At 30.2% G+C, this 21,090-nt stretch overlaps 1 protein-coding gene across 1 annotated transcript; it reads right to left on the bottom strand.

Moving 5' to 3' along the window:
• Nucleotides 1–2,342: 2,342 nt before the first annotated feature.
• LOC114318926 (nudix hydrolase 2) lies at nt 2,343–20,839 on the bottom strand. The gene is made up of 9 exons (XM_082879749.1): nt 20,633–20,839; nt 10,027–10,292; nt 6,330–6,395; nt 5,763–5,900; nt 5,026–5,103; nt 4,872–4,922; nt 4,258–4,292; nt 4,059–4,167; nt 2,343–2,744 (listed from the first exon to the last, which is right to left on the bottom strand). Exons 1-9 carry the CDS (start codon nt 20,751–20,753, stop codon nt 2,547–2,549), a joined length of 1,062 nt encoding a protein of 353 aa, XP_082735875.1. The 5' UTR covers nt 20,754–20,839; the 3' UTR covers nt 2,343–2,546.
• Between the last annotated feature and the right edge of the window lie 251 nt (nt 20,840–21,090).

The raw sequence follows: 21,090 nt of genomic DNA, 5'->3' as shown, positions 1-21,090 counted from the left end.
AATGCACTCGTCGGTGGTATGGCCATGGTCTTGGTGGAAGCGGCAGTATTTGGACTGATCTTTCCGGGTGGAAGGGTTTCGGGACGGTAGGGGCCATTTGAGGGGGTAGTCCCGCTGGATCTGATTGAGGACGTGCTCCATGGGGGAGTTGAGAGGGGTGTACCCCTCGGAGTCGACCGGTCAGTTCGGGGGGGGCGGTCATTATAGTGGGATGTTTGGCTATTATACTGGGCGGTTCTGGGCTCGGAGTCTTTCCTCTTTTCTCTGGGAGTCGGATTTTTAGGAGTCGGCTCTTGCCGAGCGGCCAGGGAATCTTCAGCATTCATGTATTTCTGGGCTTTGGACAGTAGAGCTGCCATGGTGGTTGAAGGGTTTTTGGAGAGGGAGAAAAGGAAATCAGACGACCGCAGGCCGGCCATAAAGGCGGTGAGGATGACCTTGTCGTCATTCTCCGCTACTTGAAGGGCTTCGGTGTTGAAGCGGGTGACAAAGCTGCGGAGCGACTCCCCCTCGGTCTGACAAATGTTAAGGAGCTGGGTGGCTGGGCGCCTCTGACGCTGGGCTCCAATAAAATGGCTCAGAAAGGAGTCACTGAGGTGTTGAAAGGTGGAGACGGAGCCCGCCGGTAGCTGGCTAAACCACAGCCGAGCTGATCCCTTTAGTGTCACTGGAAAAGCTCGGCACATGATCTCGTCAGGGAAGGCATGGAGGACCATGAGGGTGTGGTAGGTTTCCAGATGGTCGACTGGGTCCGTCGTGCCATCGAAGGAGTCAATGGTAGGCATCTTGAACTTGGCAGGCAATGGTTTGTCGCGGATGGAGGCAACAAAAGGTGAGTTGGTGGTGGCTGAGGGCTTGTGCTGAATGTTCTGCATGACCCCTTGTAGTTGGAGTTTCATAGCTCGGATTTCAGCGTCCCAGAGGGGAGTGTTGTCGCCATGGTCGGCCAATGGAGGCTGGACACTGCTAGCTTCCCCCTCAGGGGTCAGTGCTGCGACTGGCGGGCGTGGAGGTGGAGGTGGTAGGTTTTCATGTTGGGGAGGAAGGAACTGCGAACCTTCTGGGTTAGGCGGAGGGGGCTGTGGAGCAGTATGGCCTGGGGTTGTCCCTTGGTTTGGTGGAATGTTTGGAGGTGGAACGGGGGGGTTTCTTTGGAGTAACGCATTGATCAGGGCCTGGTTTTGCTCGGCCATGCGGTTAATGCTGTTGGTGAGCTCGATGATGTACTGTGGTGGGTTGGTTGGGTGGGAGGGATCTGTTTGGTGATCGGCGGCGTTGTGGTGAGAAGCCATGGACCTAGTCGTGACCATACACCTAGACAGGCAAAAGGGAAAGGTGATGGTGAGAAGGGAGGGCTCCGGCGGTAGTGAACACAACTAGCGCGCGAATAAACCAGTAAATTCCCACAGACGGCGCCAACTGATAAGGTTCTGGTTCCCGGGTGGATGGGTCGGACCGGTCCAGGCTCTTCAGACTCCGGCTCAGGGTGATGACCCCGTCAGGCGACCTGCATGCAAGCCCAGAGGGGAACGGGGTAGTCCCCCAGTGAACCCTCCGGTGTGAGAATTAGTAGAGTAGAGTATGAGAAAAACTGTGTAGAGAGAGATTGAGAGAGAGAGATAGCTTAACCTTATTCCTGTCCTCCTATCCTTGCTTATATTCTTTAGTTATCATTTTTCCTGTCTCTTGTGACGTGCTTTTCTTCGCCGAAAGCCTATGCCGTAGCTTACCTTGTTCAGGGTGATGGAGGCTTTGTTCCGGCGGGGGGTGCTGTCATAATAAATGCTGTGATGGGATGCATTAATGGTGATGTGTTGTGATAATAACTCTGCAGATCTTTGTCTGCTGATGTGGCCCGTGTCCCACCTACCATGTGCCCAAATGCCATTGGCCCTTCATGTTTAGATGGCCTCCAGCTGTCCTGGGCTTTGCCAACCGGGTTATGCCATTGGTCCCAAGCGATGGGTTTGGGGTGGTTTACTGTGGGCCGTATGCCTTGTGGGCCTATCCATGTCACTTATAATTTTTTGGTAATTAATTTTTCTAATTCCCACTTCATAGTTATTTGCCCATCGAATAATCTCTTACCAGTGTATAACCACCAATTGTCATCTATCGACTGTCTCACCAATTCTTCATTTTTTTTTTTTTTTTTTTATAGTTTTTGTCTAATCTCTATTTTTCTTTTGTGCATATGCCTATGATATTATTTCATTCTCATCTTTTATAAAGACATGTAATTACATTTTAAATTATAATAATCATCTTACATTCAAAAATTAAGACAGAAACAAAATAAATTAATAATAACAAAACAACAAACGAAATGGCATTTGATAGGATTGCGTAGAGAAAAATGATTCATATAGCCGATCCCATTTGATGGAACTTAAGGCTTAATTTAGTTTGGTTTGGTTTAATAACAAAACAACAAAAAAATAATAATTTATCAACTCGAGCATAGCTATATTATATAATTTTGGAATTAAGATAGATTTTTACAATATTGTTCTGCTGAATGAAAATCCTGACTCTGCCACCAGAAGTTACTGCTTGAGATTGTTGTTGCCATTGTTGTTGAAGTACAAGTAGTTTTTTTTAGAAGAAAAGGCAGTAGTTGAAGGAGCTGCTGAAAAGCCAGTGTAGTTATTCTTCTTCTTCTCCAAACATATGTTGGCAATCTTACTGAATTGCTCACGTTTCTGGTTGAATGGTTGGGCGGCATATTCTTCTAAGGGCATCCACTGAAAATTCATTGAGGAAAAATCAAGAATATCAAACAATGAGCTACCTCATTAGAGTTGTTCAACAACTATTAGAGATCTCTAGTTGTTTGGCTTATATACACCTAATCTAATTTAGGGGGATCTCGGATTGGGTTGAGTCAGGTGGTATCTAATTCATCATTTGTTTAAAAGTAGACAAATTAGAAAAAGTCAATCCGCATTCGTTCACCAGTTTGGCAAATGCAGATTGAGCGGGCCGTGCAGATTAGCGGATGGATGTGATCAGTTTGGCAATTTAGACTTTACAAATTTTGGGTATTTTTTTTAATGATAATTCATATTTTTTCAATCTCCAATAACTAGTAGCCTGAAAAAATATGTATTATTTGTCTATATTAGGTGATGGCACCATGTATTCATATTTTTAAGGTATTGTTTTTCATTTTTATAAAAATATATATTTTATTATTTCTATTCTATGTTGTTACTTGTTAATAGTTTTTTTTTTTTTTTTTTTGACTTCATTTACGAGTGGATCGGGTTCATGAGTATGGTTGATCCGTCATCCGAACTATATCCATGAATTTTGAAAGATTTCATCTGTATCCATCTGCCAAAAGACATACATCCGCCCAAAATCAATCGGGTTGGATCGGTTCGGCCGGGACGGGCTGGTTGGGGGGATCCATGATCTCCACTGATCTAAATATACTTAAAAAGTAAAATATTTGTGAATTAATCTGAAAAAAATTAACTAAATCAAAAAACAAGAAGAGTGCTATTTTTGTCTTCAATAATTTATTTTCTTTTTTTCTAGATTTCTATACAAATATATTTTAGTTTTTAGATGCAATGATGCATCTAAAAAAATAACTGAAATGAAAAAGTTTTAAAGACAAAAAATTCAACAATAGATTTTGAGTTTGAAAACCAAATTCACATCTCTGATACGTTGAGTTGACGCACCATATCAGGATTAAGGTTTCAAAAAGCAGTATTGGACATGAATTGGTGTCACTAGCAGTGTAACGGTAACTGAAATCAGGTAGCTGTGAATTTTGTTAAATTTATAAACTGAAAAAAAAAAAAAAAAAAAAGGCCACTTTGGAGTAGCCATATTGTTTGTGAACCAGGTTGTGAGTCAATTATGAACTAATTAGTATATTATGAATTGGCCGATACACATGTAATTTTTATTTTCATCGGTATACCAATATGTATTGGGCAGAAGAATATTGCATCGGCTGATATTTAAAACTATGATTGAAATGGAAGATATATGGAAATAAGCAATTGAAAATCAACCAATCTTATCGATGGCAAGGAAATTACTTTTGCTTCTTCAATCTCTGTGTCCTGTTTCTGAATGTCAAAAGACAGAGGCCTTAGCATGCAAAGAAAGAACAAATCTGACTTTCCAAAGAATGATTTGTGGCTTTGCCTGCAATTAATCAAGTGAGAAAGTTTGAGAAAATTCAAGAATTTTTAATAAGAATATAAGAAATGAATATTTCTAGGGCTCATTTCTTACCTGAATGCAAGAATTTCCAAGAATTCTGTCTCAATCTGAAGCAAAAATCAACCAATCTTAGATTTACTGTGGATTTTCAAATCTTGAAAAAGCATGTTTTATATCCTAATTATTTATGAAAAAAAAATATGCAAGTTATCGTGTAGAGCATTGCCAATTTGAATTAGTGCTTGACACATTAGCTAATTTGAACGCGATAATCGTTTTGAAAGTATATCTTATTGATATTCACAAGTTGATGGTGGACTATAAACTATAAACGTGTCGAGCACTAGCCAATCTGAACCAATGCTTGACATGTCAACCACCGTATTGTCAATTTGAAAGTATATCTTCTTATATCCTATTTATATAGAAAAAAACGATATACAAGTCGATAGTCAACTATAAACATACTAACATGTTGAGCACTGACCAATCTAATTCAGTGCTTGACACATCAATCAATTGGAACCCGAATGTCGCTTCAAAAGTCAACTATAAACCTATTAACATATCTAGTATAGACCAATCTGAATCAGTGCTCGACACATCAATTAGTTTGCACCAGATTATCGTGTTGAATAGCACTCTATTTTTATAAATTTAAAACTTGATGCTAATCAATCACTTACTCCTGCCTCTTCTTTCACTTCTCTCAGTGCAGCCATGCATATATCCTCACCCTGTGAAAAAATAAATAAATAAATAAAACACTCAATTCATGGTGGAAATGATACAAACAATTTTTAATTTTTTTTCAAATAATGCAATCAACGAAATTCTCACCTGGTCGACGACTCCAGTAGGAAACTTCCACACACCAGTGCCTTTGAATTTTCCATTTTTTTCCTGGACTACCAGAACCTAACAAAACAAAAAAGGATGCAAATTCATAAGACAAAACTACCAAACCAATGCATCTAAGTCACTTAATTTGAAAAATATGTGTAAATAAGGAAAATGAAGTCTACCAAACAGGCAGGACGGATCCACGATTATATCTTTGGGGGCTACTCTATAGTTTAAAAAATTGGGAGCTACTCTATATAATTTTGAAGTTATCTATAAAAAATTTAGGGGTGCGAACTCCTATAATTTTAAATTATTTTAAAAATTTTAATATAATATATGATATTTTTCAAATTTTTGGAAGTGCGGCCCCCCTTAGCCCCCCTAGATCCATCATTGCAAACAGGGCACACAGTTTTAACACCAGGAAATAATTTTGTTTAACATGTACTTAAAAAATGAATTTACAAAGTTTGAGAAAGTAGGCTACCTTGTTTGGTTCTGGTTGAAATAACTACTTTTTTTGGCTATTTCATCCAAAAAACAGAACATTTTAGATGTACAAAAAAAAAACAGAGGATTTCATACATACAAAGAACAGAGCATTTCACATCTACAATAGAACAGAGGATTTCACATATACAAAGAACAGAGGATTTGTGCAAGCAATAACTTGATTGATGTTTTTGTGATATAACTATGAAAATGCATGAGAGGTGAATTGGAAGAAATACCTCCCCCATATCATTCATGACGAAAGCGCCAATACCAATGCGATGCGAAGCATTTGCTGGAAGTGTATCCTCTGTTTTGGAAATCCATTTCACTAGCATCAAATATGATGGTTCTGCATGATGATACCTAAATCCTTCCTGCCAACCAAAAAAAAAAAAATCATTAAAAAAAAGATTTAAATGGTTCTAATTCCATATTTATAACTAGTCATGGAAACTTAGTTGAAAATTTTGCATTTAGTTGTACCAGACACAGTTGTCATTTGATGGAAATTATAGACTATTCCTGGTGTACCAAGTATCCATACTTCTAACCAATCATCATTTAGTTTGTCCTCTCATATTCCTCAATCACACAGCACAATACCTCACATATCCACCTTCTCCACCAATCATAATACTATAGAATACATATTCCAGAATTACTGAATAATTGCCCGTCATTTGCACTCTACTGGATTAGCTGATAATTATTTTGTTTCTAATTTATTTGATATTCTCCTAACTTTTATTTATTATTTAAAAAATTAAAAAAAAAATTTATGGTGCAAAGTTCTTTTTACTTACCTGGACTGTAGCCTCAACAAGATTTACAAGCTCAATAGGCAATTTAATCCAAACACCCTTCTTTCCCTGCAAAATACACATAAAAACAGAATTTTGATATAATTTCTTTCTTAAATTTCCTTTTCTTTGATGTTACAGCAGCATAGCAGCACAATGAACTTGTTGAGAATCATCTACTATTCTTGTTCCATATAAAATATTTGCATACCGTTAAAAAAAAATAAAAAGTGATTTCTATGAAGGAAAAACATTGACATAGCAATAAACAATATTAGTAATCTATGCAGTACTGACTTCCAAATGGTGTTGTTCTTAAAAAAAAAAAAAGTGAATAAAATAAAAACTACATGTTTTTCACAAATTCCTTTGGCTGCCCAAGAGTGCTCAATCGCATGTGGAGTCAGGGTGTGAGGTACCAACTCATCGGGATGCAAGTTCTACACCAAGGCCCCGTTTGTTTTGGGTTATAGCAAGGGGATTAGGATTACTAGTACCTTGGGATTAGTATATGGGGTGTTTGTTTTGAGAGATAGCCTTGGGACTATTAATACCTTGGGACTAACTAATACCTTGGTATTACTAATACCTTGTTTGTTTTGAGAGATAGGGAGGGTATTACTAATACCTTGGTATTACTAATACCCTTGGGGAGGGGATTCATAGTGAGGAGGTAGAGATGGTATTAGAAAAATAGTGAGGGGATTAGAAATTTTTTTATTTTTTTTATTTTTTATATATTGGAAATTTTTTTTAAAATATAATTTTTAATTTTTTATATTTTTTTATTTGTTTTATTATTTTATATAAAAATAATTTAACAATTCCTCACTACTAATCCCCTCACTATCAATCCCCTCACTACTAATCCCCTCACTATCAATCCCCTCACTAACAATCCCCTCATTATTAATCCCCTCACTATCAATCCCCTTCATTCTATCTCTGAAAACAAACGACCCTCACTAACAATCCCCTCACTATTAATCCCCTCACTATCAATCCCCTCCATTCCATCTCTGGAAACAAACGGGGCCCAAGCACCTTGCAATGCAAGCAGAGTAGACCCCCATCACATCTCCTGGGTTGGTCCTTGGGCATAATTTACGAAACATGCAGTACCACTCGTGGAACTGGCTTCTCGGGAAGATGACAAGTACCCAATCCGTGACACAAGGATAGATCTAGGACTCTGGGGGGCCAAAGCATATGATTTCTAATCGAAAATTTTGTTGAAAATTTTAAAATACAATACCAATTTCAGGAAATAATATTATTATTATTATTAACTAAACATCATGTATAAAAATATGATCATACAGATACAATTGAGTATATTTTATTGGTTGCGGTAAATTAAAAAAAAATAATTAACTGTTGCAATAGATTAAAAAATATATAAATGCTACAACACACGAAGAACAAAGAACGAGTGGCAGAAAACAAAGACAATAAAAATTCAAATCTTTAGACTATCTCTTATGCAAAAATTTGAAAAATATTTGTATTCCCTTCAAATAAAGATCTTTTGTTGGAGAGTTGTTTTAAGGCAAATTGCTACTAGAGATGTTCTTAATAGGAATATTTTGATTATCAATGAAAGTGTCTTTTTGTTCGATTAATGAGATGTTCGTTTAAAAAAATTATAGTATTTTTAAATGGATTTAACAAAAGATCAGCGAAATTGATGAGCTAATCAAAGTGAAAATGACTCTTTCGATAAAATCTTTGAATTTAATTTTAAATACAATAATAGAAGATTCACAGGATAATATATATTATGGTTTAATACACTTTCAGCCCCTAAACTATCGTCAAATTGTCTACTTAGTCCTTGAACTATCGATTGAGTCAACGTCCCTAAACTATCAATTAATAATCCCTAAAATATTTAATTTAAACCTATTTAGCCCTTGAAATGATTACAAAAATAAAATATATGCTCATAAGTATTATAAATTAGTAAAAAAGTCCTATCAAATTAAGATTTTATTCCAGAAAAATTTTAAGTTTTCTATTTTGTCTTTAAAAAGTGTTTTATTTCACTATATGTTTAAATTATTATCAGAGTCTAGTTTCTCAGTTTTACTAATAAAATTGTACGAGTATTTGACATACTAAAGAAGTAAAATTAGATAATTTAAATAATAACACTTCGTTACAAATTATAATAGAATAAAATAATACATTAATTAAGCTATGAACAAATTTATCGAAAAACTTAAAAACAATCAATTAAAAATTATAAACGAAATCATGTATATAATACTTGATAAAGGCAAACAAATAGCCATTATACAAGATAAGTAAGAAAATACTATAGATAATTTCTTTTACCCTTATAAAGAAAATTCACTAGAAGAACTTATGCCAATTTTTTAAACGGTATAAAAATTTAAGGTTTTTGAAATAAAATTTTAACTAGATAGCGTATTTTACTAATTTGTAATATTCATAGGTTTATATTTTATTTTTGTAATCCTTTTAGGAACTAAATAGATTTAAATTAAATATTTTAAAGACATAATAGATTCAATTGATAGTTTAAGGACTAAAGATACTTTAATTTATATACATTAGGGACTAAATAGATTGAATCAATGGTTTAAGAATTAAGTAGTCCATTTAGCGATAATTTAGAGGTAAAAAATGTAATAAACCTTATTATATAATATACGATAACCCACATATTAAACAAAAAGGGTTTATCTCAAGATAAAAATAAAGGGTAAATTACACTTACACCCTTGAGATTTGAGTTTGATACATATTATCCCTTGACGTTTGAAAAATTACACTAACTCTTCTGTCATTGTAATTATTTAGACGGAATGAAAACATTGAACTCATGTACTCCCTCTTTTCATGCTTTACTTTACTTCTTCTGTTTTTTTTTCCCATTTTCCTTTGCTTTACTTTTTTTTCAATGTAATTTTCTCTATTTTCTACTAAGAGTTGTTGCCTTTTATATAAGTAGGGGGTTATGAAATGAGACTATTAACCATAAGGGTGAAAACGTAATTTCCAGAACGTCAAAGGGTGAAATGTAATTGGACCAAACTTCAGGGTCAGTGTAATTTATCCAAAAATAAATAAGAAAGGTGAGGCGAATATTTGATAAAGCTGAATGAGAAAATTATTTTTAAATTTTTTTTCAATATTGCCTCCGTTTGGGAAGTGGGTTGGCTTTTTGGTTTTTTTGACTTTTTTGGCTATTTTAACCTGGGCTAAAAAGTTTGGTTTGGGAAGGACTTTTTGGCTTTTTGACTTTTTTTGTGAGAGAAGAATGTAATGATTATGGGTTGGATATGATGTTTTGTTTTTTGTGGCTAAAATAGCATATTTTGTCTTTTGTGACTAAAATAACCAAAAAAACCCCGTTTAGCTCTTGCCAAACGGAGCCATTAATTTGTAAGTTTTATAATTTTGGATCTCTTACCAATTACGATTTTTTTAAAAAAAATTTGGGGCTACAGTCTCCCCCAAGATCTATCCTTGTATGAAAGTGATATACAGATGAGACATCAGAGAAGCAAATCTAGGAGAAAGACTTAGCCCACGAGGTCACTCAAGACCTAAGTCTCATACCATGATAGATTTATTGGAGACATCCACCCTAAGCTTCAGTGGTTTATGGAGCGGATTTGATACAAGTCTCTAACAATATCACTCGAAGGAGAGAGAGAGAGAGAGAGCATACTTGCAGCCTCCATTGGGATATTGAAGCTCTAAGCAAATAAGCAAAGGACTCAGGATCCATAGGATCTTTCATGTCCACCACGACTCCTCCATAGGCATCTTCAGAGGCATCAAGTAGTTTAATCTGCTCAACTCTTGTAGTTTCATCAGATACCACTAATTGCTTATTGTTCTTCCCAACCCGTAATGAACTACCATTATTACTACCACTTGTAACTGATGACATGAATCTGATTGGGAATGGAATCACTGTTTCAACCTTAAGATCTGTAAAAACAAGAAGATCATAAAATGTTATCACACCACAAAGTAATGAAATTGGAGATTTTGTATCTCTGTATAATTTACTTTCGATTATAAAATATGTATAATCAGTAATGCGCAATTAATGCAGTGTTATTTATACTTGATGGGATCCACACTATTAGGTGAAGAATATCAAAAATGTTGGAGGTTTCAAAAATTCTATCAAAAGTTTTATCAAATGTCTTACATGGGTGTGGGACCCACATTGTATAGGTCCTACACCCATGTGAGACATTTGGTAAAATTTTTAGTAGAATATTTGGGATCTCTAGCATTACTCGAAGAATAATGTTCCATAAAGAAGAAAAATGTTAATTAATAATTTCATTATTTCTAGACACAACTGAGAAATCTGATTGAGTAATGCTAGAGATCTCAAATATTCTATCAAAAATTTTACCAAATGTCTCACAGTCGAATGTCTCACACGACTGTGAGACTCACACAATATGGGTCTCATATGGGTCCCCACCCATGTGAGACATTTAATAAAACTTTTAGTAGAATTTTTGGAGCCTCTAACATTTTTGAATCTGATTATGTATAGTATTGCTTCTATTTGAATGAAACCAAATCTTTTCGTTCTTTCCAAAACATTCATTGGATCTTACAAGAATTTTAAAATATGCGAATCTCAATATATTATTCAATGACTATAAGGATTTTGGAAAAAGAAAACGGATAATCTTGTACCCAAAATGAATGCATGCTTAGTTTGTTTTAGAAAAAAACCTTTTTTTTAAAAAATGTTTTTCGTTTTTTCTGGCACAACTAAATATAAAAATGTTTTATATAAAAAAATATTTTCTACAGCAAATGGTTTTTTTTTTTTTTTTTTTAGATCAAGCAAACGGTTTGTTGATATTCTATGGATTTTTGTTTTTGACAAAAAAAAATTAATAAATTGAATTTGTAATGTTGGTGTTGTTCATGTGAAATATACATACAAACACATTATGCAAATTATATTTATTTTATATTTGATTTTGACAAGTAAGCCAACCTACCCTATAACTTTTTTATTATTTTTAATGAATTTTTTTTTCAATTTTTTTACTTTTTATTTTTACTATACTGGTGATTCACAAACGAAGATGAAATTCATCAATAATGAGTCAATGACTCAAATACAAAAGATTTTGCCTCAGTAAAATAACAAATCAACCTACTTTCTCAAGGACAAAGAAAGGAATAATAATAAACTAATTAAACAAAAAGGGAAATTCTACAGATTTATCAAGGTTAAAAAGACAAGAAAGGAACAAATTAAAGTAATGATATATTGTTTTTATTTTATTTTTTTAAAAGCTAGATAGAAATCTTGGTTTTTGACATTGAGCAATGGAAAAGCAAAAGTTAAAAATATAGAATGGTTCACAAAAAATACAATGGATAGCTAAGATTAAAACCTACTTGTAATGAATTAATCTCAACATGTTAATGAACTTTCTGTAATTTATTTTGTGTTTTCTATTCTGTGTTCTTAGCACAATATATATTAGTTTCTCACTTCTTTTTTTTCTCTTCTTTTTTGTGGTTATCTTTTAGTATTTACATATGGAATGTGAAAAGTTAGAAGAAAAAAAAAAATTGAATTTCACAATTCTTATTATTTCAAACCAAATAACTCTTCAAACTTGCTTATTATCTAAAAAATAATACCACTAGAACACTATAGAAGAATATGATTTTTCATAAAAATAATGCATATTATATATAAAGTCGGCACCAACAACATATTGTATATAAAACTAGTTGGACAATCAAAAGTGACATGGATTGCATTATTAATATATATATATATATATATATATATAATAAAGAAAATAAAACAAAGAAAATAAGATCTGGGGACAAACCAGTCATAGAAAAACGTGAAAGTGTGAATAAGGTTCTAATATCTTAAAATTTTAAAACCTCATAACTTGAAAGCTTCTTTGGCAAGGATGAGAAATTATTGCTAGTTTTTCCAAAAAAAACAAGAAGAAAAAACAAGTTGGCATAGATGGAGGGTGATAAATGTCTAAAAATAATTAAATATTTCAAGAATATTATGTAGGGTAAACTATCAATAGGTCATAATAGTTAAATTTAATTCTCATTAAATCTTATTGAAAATTAGTTCTAGTAAGTTGTTGTTAAAAATAATTTTTTGTGACGGTATTTTGTATATGTCGCTAAAAATTGACAATTAATGACTTTTTTTGTCACAATTTTTATAAATTTTCACTAAAACGTATAACTGTTGACATTTTTCCATGACTAATTTTTTAAATTGTTGTTGAAAGGTGAAAATTGGTGATTTTTTGTGACAACTTTTTTAAACAGTTGCTAAAACTATTAATCAGTGACATTTTTTGTGACAATTTTTAAACTGTCGCTAAAAATAAACAATTTCTAACGATCTTTAATAGTGTTTAATGAAAAATGCCGGTAATTATCACAAGACCTATTGGACAATAAATTCACATATTAGGATTTACATGTAAGTCCCCTTATTATTTACATAGTATTCCAAACTAATGAGAAATCGCAAGTCACACTGGTCACTTTTTATATATAATTATCTAAAAATTGTGAGTCAATATTTCTTACCTATAAAATTTTTCATTCCATGATTAATTTAGAATACAATGTAAGTAATGTTATATGATATTTTGAGACTACTGAATAATTATTCCAAATACCAATTCCAACCCCATTCTAAATAGCAAAGGGCCATACATATACTAAAAAATTAATAAGATAAAATGTCACATCCAAACCATAATTATTTCATTTTTTTTTACAAAAGTATAAAAAAAAAAAAAAAAAAAAAAAAAAAAAAAAAACTAAAACAGCCAACCCAAACAAATTTTTTAGTCCTAAGCTAAAAAAGTCTCAACTCCAAAAAGCTAACTAAAAAAATTTAGGCAAATTATATTTAACCTTCTCAAACTATCGACCATTTACACTTTACCCTCTAATATTTTAAACTCAACAATTACCCCTTCAAACTATTTGAATTTGAACATTGAGTCCTTCTATTAGTCATATGTTAGATATTTTGATGAAAAATTATCAAGTACTGTATACATGATGATTATATGAAATTTTATGATTAAATTATCCTATTTTATCTTTTGTAAAAATTTAATATAATTATCATGTGCACAGCACTTGACAAATTTTCATCCCAATATTTAACAGATGACTAACGAAAGGATTTAATGTTTAAATTCAAATAGTTTGAAAGAATAATTATTGAATTTGAAACATTAACGGAATAAAGTGTAAATGATCCATAATTTGAGAGGGTTTAATATGATTTTCCCAAAATATTTTTGCCAAATCACAACTAAATGGATGTTGGTTAGGTTTCTGTTCACATTTGCATTAAATGCATCATCTCTTTTTAAGACAAGTGAAATATTGTGACAATTACAAAATTGATCACAAAATGATTTACAAAAAATATAATAAAATGTTAAAGAGTTAAACCCTGTTATGAAAGAGTACATATTTATAATAAATCTCAATCTATCATCCGGTTGGTTTTCAGTTTTCAAAATTAGTTTTTTGAGTTTTTAATTCGTATTTTTGTATTTTAAATATTTTTAAAAATATTTTAATCATTTTTTTTTTAATTTTTAGATTTACTCAATTTTAATACATTTGAGAAGTAAAAAAATTGTACAAAAATCATTTAAAAAATCATTGAATACAACAAAATATGAAATTTATATATTGAATTTTTATATCTTTATATTTTTTGAATTTGGTGAACTTTTTTTTAAAAAAAATCATGAATATTATACTTTTGAGCGTATATAGATTTAGTGTATCTAAGAAAAAAATATTGAGTAAAACATTTTAAAAAATTCACTAAAAATAAAAATGAGATAAAAACTCAATTTATTTAAAAGTTGACTCAATTTTCTAGAACCAAACATTTTGCGTTTTAATTCCTTGTTCTTAATATCGGTTGAAATATTAATGATAAATAAAATAGATTAATGCTAACAAATGTCCCTAGCCACTAGTTAAGGTGGATATAATGTGGTATTAAATTGTATTTTTTATAAGTTTTTAATTTTAATTACTTGGTTCGTCAATTTTTTATTGCCTTTGAGTTCAACTTCGAACTCATTAAAATCTTGAAAAACAAATCCAAACATACTAAAACATGGTATGTTTGCTCGGCTCGTTAATTGAGCTCGTTTAATATTTTATTTAAATAATAGAGTAAATATACTATTTATATATTAAATAATGTAAAAATATGTATAAACAATAGTATAAATATATTATTTATAAATTTCAATAATGTAAATGTAAATAATAACTAAATTTATTTGTATGTAAATAATAGCTAATTATAGATAATACATTTAGATAATAGTGGTGATAGATATTATGTTTATGTATATTCTATATATAATTGTATAATCAAAATTTTAATTGTAACTTTAATTGCACATACAAGTATAAAGTTATAATTTTTTTGACTCGTTAAAACTCGTAAACAGGCTTGAGCTCGAGTCAAATTTAAATCAATTCGACTCAAGCTCGGTTCATTAAAAAAATTTTGAGGTCGAGCTCGAGTTCGAACTTATTAAAATCTTAATAAACAAATTCAAATATATTAAAACTCAACTTGACTCATTTGCAGTCGTACTCTCTATACTCTTTTTGTGAGTCTTAACTTGGACCCACATCGATAATGTAAACCGCCTAATCTCACAGGCCTCGCAATGATGGTCATTCATGTCAGTTCCATCTGACATCTATAAACACGTGAATAAATCACATTTTATTTTATGAAGTGAATGGAAAATATAATAACAAGCTTGAATCATTCATTTTATAAAATAAAATGTAATTTGTTACTGTATTTATAGTTATTTGATGAAGTTGATTTTTTGCACGGATAACATTTATTAGGAAGTTGTGACCATTAGTTTAATGTTAAAATCTTGGCCTAATAATCTTGAGATTATAGATTCAAGTCTCGAAACAACCACTTTATACACTATGTCAAATGCTAAGCATATACCCAATATTTTATCTCCTATACACATTAATACGTACTATTTGAGTATTATTTTTATAACATTTATTATAAAACCCACAAAATAAATGATTCAAATAATCAATATTAGTCTGGATTGAAATTCAAAATATATATATATATATGAAAGAATATAAAGAGATGATGTGTAGTGGGAGTTCATCCCAACCCAATAAAATATATAATAAAAAAAAATGAGGTGGAAAAGCAGTAAAAATGAAACAAATTACAGGAGTTTGAGAGACATGTATAGGACTGCATTGAGAGAGTCGTGTATGTATGGCACGAATCTTGTCAAATTTGGCCAATGACAATAATGGTGATCAAGATTGTAAAAATATTTCCTTGTCTCTAGAATGGTTAGGAAAAAGTTATTAACAGCTAAAAATATATAGAAGGAGATGCAACTCTTTTTGTATATATATATATATATATATATGTATATATAAATAAGGGTTAAATTCATTTTATTCCCTTGTGGTATTCTTATACAATTTTAGACTAAAGCGTTAGTGTTAGTTTTTCTATCTAAATTAACAGAATGGGTGTGTTTGATTGAGGGGATAAGGGGGGGACTATCCACTATTTGGACTCCATGTCCGGCCTCCCTCCTTATCCGTCGTTTGATTTTTTTTTAGTCCGGCAGACTCCATGTCCGGCCGGACTCCATGTCCCCCATATGGGGGACTATCCTGTCCTGGGGGGGTTGGGATTGTTTTGGGGGACTAATCACTGTTTGGATTAGATGCGAAAATGACAATTTTGACCCTCTACTATTTAATTATGTATTATATTTAATAAAATTTAAATGTCTCAATTTAAAAATAAAATAATTTTATTTAACTTTTTATTAATGTTTTATTTATTTAATTTTTTAAAATAATTTTTTATAGATATTTTATTGATGTTTTATTTTAAAATTTTGTTTATGTTTTATTTAATTTAATTATTTAAATTTAATAGATGTTTTAATAGATGTTTTATTTAAACAATTAAATGTTTAATTTCAACAATAAATAATTTCATTTATTTAAATTATGTTTTATTTAAACATTTAAACATTTGTACATCAACATGTTTATTAAATTATTTCAACATCTGTACATCAACATGTATATTTATTTAACATCTATTAAATTATGTTTTAATACGTCAACATTTGATTACATCTACATTTGTTAATTGTTTAAACATAATCTGTACATCAACATTTATTTAATTGTTAATTGTTAATTGTTTAAACATAATCTGTACATCAAAATAATTTCAATGTTAATTGTTTAAATAAAAATTTAAACATTTAACCATTAGTATGTTTAATTTCAACAATAAATTTTTATTTGTTTAAATAAAAATAATCTATACCAGTCAATTTTTTATCAATATTAGTATGTTTAAATATCTTTAAACAAAATTTAACCATTAGTATGTTTAATGTTTACTAAAAATAATTAAAATATTAAAGATATATTTAATATTGCTATTACTTAGTAACCAATTGAAAAAGGGTAAAATAGTCTTTTGTTCATTTATCCTATCCAGTCCGTCCAACCAAATGTTGGATTCACTGAAAATAGTTCTATCCAGACATCTAATCCCATGAAAAAACAAACACAGGATACATATCCAATCCGACCAAATAGTCTGGGGGATTCACAGTCCCAGGACTCAAGTCCGATGGATTCTAATCCTCCTTTTCCAGTCCGTCCAATCAAACACACCCAATGTGTATTACATACACAATTTTTTAGAGTAGATTTGGTTTTCTAAGAAATTAAAGTAAAATTAATACAACAAAAAGACAAATTTACCCCTATTTTCTCCAAACTTAAAATTAAATTAATATGTTAATTAAAATTAAATTAATTAAAATATTATTAAGAATTGATCTAAAATATAAAATATAATTAAATAAAATATAAAATAAATAATAATTAAGAATTGAACTAAAATATAATTCAATTAAAATGAGATTAATATTTTAGGAATTATAATAAATAATAAGAATTTAAGATTAATTGTGATTTAAAATATTAAATTAAAATTAGATTAAAAAGTTAGTAATTATAATAAATAATTAAATATTTAGGATTAATTGTGATATAAAATATAATAAATTAAAATTAGAATAAAAAGTTAGAAAGTATAATAAATAATCAAGAATTTATAATTAAATGTGATTTAATTAAATTAATATTAAACATTATAAATTATGTGTATTAGAGCGAAGAAAGAAAGAAAATAATAAAAAAATATAGGATATGAGTGTTTATAGTCATCTTATATTTATAGTTAATGGTTAAACTGTTGTATTTTAATTCAAAATCATATGAAATTTTTTTAATTATATTTGAACGATAAAAAGTAAAGTGTTTTGACCTCAACTGACAAAGGATAAAATAAATTTAATCCTACAAATAATAAAAAAATACAACAAAAATTACACTAAAAAAAACTCACATTTTAATAAATAATTAGTCACTTCTCACAGTAGAGTTATTTTAATGGTTATATGACAATAAAGCTACCACTTTTTTGCGCAAAAAAAACAATGGCTATGGCCTTTCTCAAAAAAGTAACAGATATTTAGGGTTGGTTTGGGAAGTGGGTTGATTTTTTGACTTTTTAATTTTTTTTGGCTATTTTAGTCTGAGCTAAAAAGTTTGGTTTGGGAAGGAATTTTTGAATTTTTGACTTTTTTGACTTTTTTTGTGAGAAAAGAGTGTAATGATTATGGGTTGGATATGATATTTTGTTTGTTGTGGCTAAAATAGCTTATTTTGTCTTTTGTGGCTATTTTAACCCCAAATCACCTTCCCAAACATTCAGTAACTGCGATAAGAGCATCCCACCAGTTTTTTAAAATTTTATCTTAAAATATTATTAAAAAAGTCATTTCTTATTTTAGAAATTACTTTTTCATTTATTTCTCCTAACAGACTTTCTATTCTTTCTCTATTTTAATAACAAATTCTTTATTTTTTCTTTATTTTATTAAAATATAATTTTTAATTATAAATTTAAAAAAGAATAAAAATCATAAATGTGTATTACAGTCCCTAAAAAGCAAAAAAAAAAAAAAAGGAGCTACAGTGACTCCCTACAAATAGCGAGCCACTATAATAAAAACTAATTTAGGAGATTATTTAGTGGAGCTGATGCAGGTGTATAGGGAGCCATTCACCCCTTAAAATAGGTAAAGAGGAGGTTTAAAGGTTCTGGTGGGGATGCTCTAATAATAAAAAGGGATGAATTACACTTTACTTCCTTTAGGGAAATGCTATGTATTCCAAATATTCTACCAAATATTTTATCAAACCTCTTATATGGAGGTGAGACTTACACAAATCCACATGTGTGTAGGTCTCACATCCATGTGAGAAATTTGGTAGAATATTTAGAGTCCCTAACCTAACTCCTTTCTTTATGTTTGTCTAATTTCTCACTTTAATCTTTAAAATTTATTTTTTTCCATTTTGACTTTTTATATTTTAAATTTTTCTCAATTTATTCATAAAGCTAATTTTTTTAAAAAAATTAAACAGAAAATATCATGATAATTGTCACATAACATAAAATATATATTATTATATTAGGGTTTGAATTTATATTAGAGGTGCGAATTATGTATAATAAAATATTTTTGTACCACTTAACTGTCAATATGTCATTGTTTAATTTTGAACATAAATTAATTTTAGAAATAAATTGTAAAAAAATTAAAATATGAAAGGCTAAAATGAGAAGAAAAAAAAAAGAACAAATTTTAAGAGCTAAAATGAAAAAATAGTCAAATATAAAAAGGGGCAAAGTATAATTTATCCTAACAAAAAAAGTAAGATTATTTATAATTTTTACTGCTAGCAAATTGTTCTCGCTTATCATAGATATAGATATTTTTATTGAATCATATATATTTTTATGTCTTTTATTTTTCATTTTTGTTGCTTTTATTGCTTGGGTGTATTTATTCCCAAGACCCAATATAGAGCACACTTTTAAGATTTGATGTTCATTTTCTAATGTCACGTTACACATAGATGACTCATAAAAATAAAAAAAAAAAAATCTCTTTAATTTTGTAATCATAACTCATGATTTATGTTCATACGAATGAACAATAATTATGATGAAATAAAGAATAATTATGATGAAACCAAAAAATAAAAAGCCCCAGTTTGGTTTTTGTTGTGGGTTAAATAATCATCTACGGACAAAAAAGACTATAAAATTATAAAATGTCAAAATACTTGAGTTGAGATGCAAAATTACCAAATTGACTCATATACAAACAAAAATTTAAAAAAGCATCATTTCCAAGTGGAGGGCAATTTTGTCATTCCAATGTAAAAAAGTCAAAAAAGCCAAATAAGAAAATCAAACAAACAAAAAAGTCTAAGATTAAAAAAGTCAAAAAATCAATGAAAAAAGTCATTGCCAAATGAATCTTAATTATGATGAAATAATGGCAAGTGGTTTTGGGGCTAAAATAGTCACAAAAAACAAAACAAGTTATTTTAGCCACAACAAACAAAACATCACATCCAACCCATAATCATTATACTCTTCTCTCACAAAAAAAGTCAAAAAAATCAAAAAGTCCTTCCCAAACCGAACTTTTTAGCCCAGGCTAAAATAGCCAAAAAAGTCAAAAAGCCAAAAAACCAACACACTTCCAAAACAGAGGCTAATTGATTTTTGTTTTTTCTATGTATAATACAAGCTTAACAGGTACATAGCCTTCATTTGGAATATAGGTTGACATTTTAGCTATTTTTAGTCTAGGGTTAAAAAGTCTAGTTTGGGATGAACTTATTAACTTTTTTTATTTTTGCAAGAGAAAAAATGAAATGATTATGGATTAGATGCGACATTTTATCCTATTTGACTAAAATATCCAATTTTGTCCTATATAATTATTTTAACCCAAAATAGTATCTCAAACATAGCCATATTGAGTTTTTAAAATATTAACACAAAATTTGTTACATCAATATTAGTGATTTGGTTCCAAAAAAAAAAAAAAATACTAGTGATTAAACCAAGGCTGTATAGGAACAAACTACAAATGACCCAAAAGTTTTGAAAAATACTAAAAATTAAAATTGTGTTTGAATATGGATTTACCTAGAAATTTACGGGGGAAAAAACTTATATTTACATACATCTTCACATTTTTATTTTATTTTTTTAATTTCGTATTCAAATTTATGAGTCAAACAGAGTTGAAGTAGATGGAAGAGGGAGTTACCAAGACAAAGTTTGATTGAAACAAGGTTGGAACTTGTACAAGTCGATGCTGCAATGAAGACTTTGTTGGAGAAAATATTACCAAATGGGTAGTAGCGATGTCTGATTATCAACCGTTGCATGAAAAAACATCTATATTTCTCTCAACATACCTCTCACCCTTTCTTTCAAAACCAGATATATATATGCATATTGGGTCAAAGAAGAAGATTGGATCAAAACGTAGCAGGTGGGGTTTAAGACTTTGAATGGAAATTTGTTGGTGTTGGTGGTTTTGTTTGTTTGTTTGTTTGTTTTTGTTTTTTTTTTTTTTTTTGTTTGAACTAATCTGATGTTGTTGTTGGATGGAACTTGTAAAATTCTTACCAACCTATTGTATAGTAATGTGCATGCATATTGATATTATATAAAATTACAATAACAAAAAAATTCCGGATTTGAGTTTTGTAACAAAATAAT

Source organism: Camellia sinensis, chromosome 7 (genome assembly GCF_055761805.1).
Source record: "Camellia sinensis isolate YWXY chromosome 7, ASM5576180v1, whole genome shotgun sequence".
Taxonomy (NCBI): domain Eukaryota; kingdom Viridiplantae; phylum Streptophyta; class Magnoliopsida; order Ericales; family Theaceae; genus Camellia; species Camellia sinensis.
The sequence above is the reverse complement of the archived record's forward strand: the minus strand, read 5'-3'. Positions and strand labels throughout refer to the sequence as shown.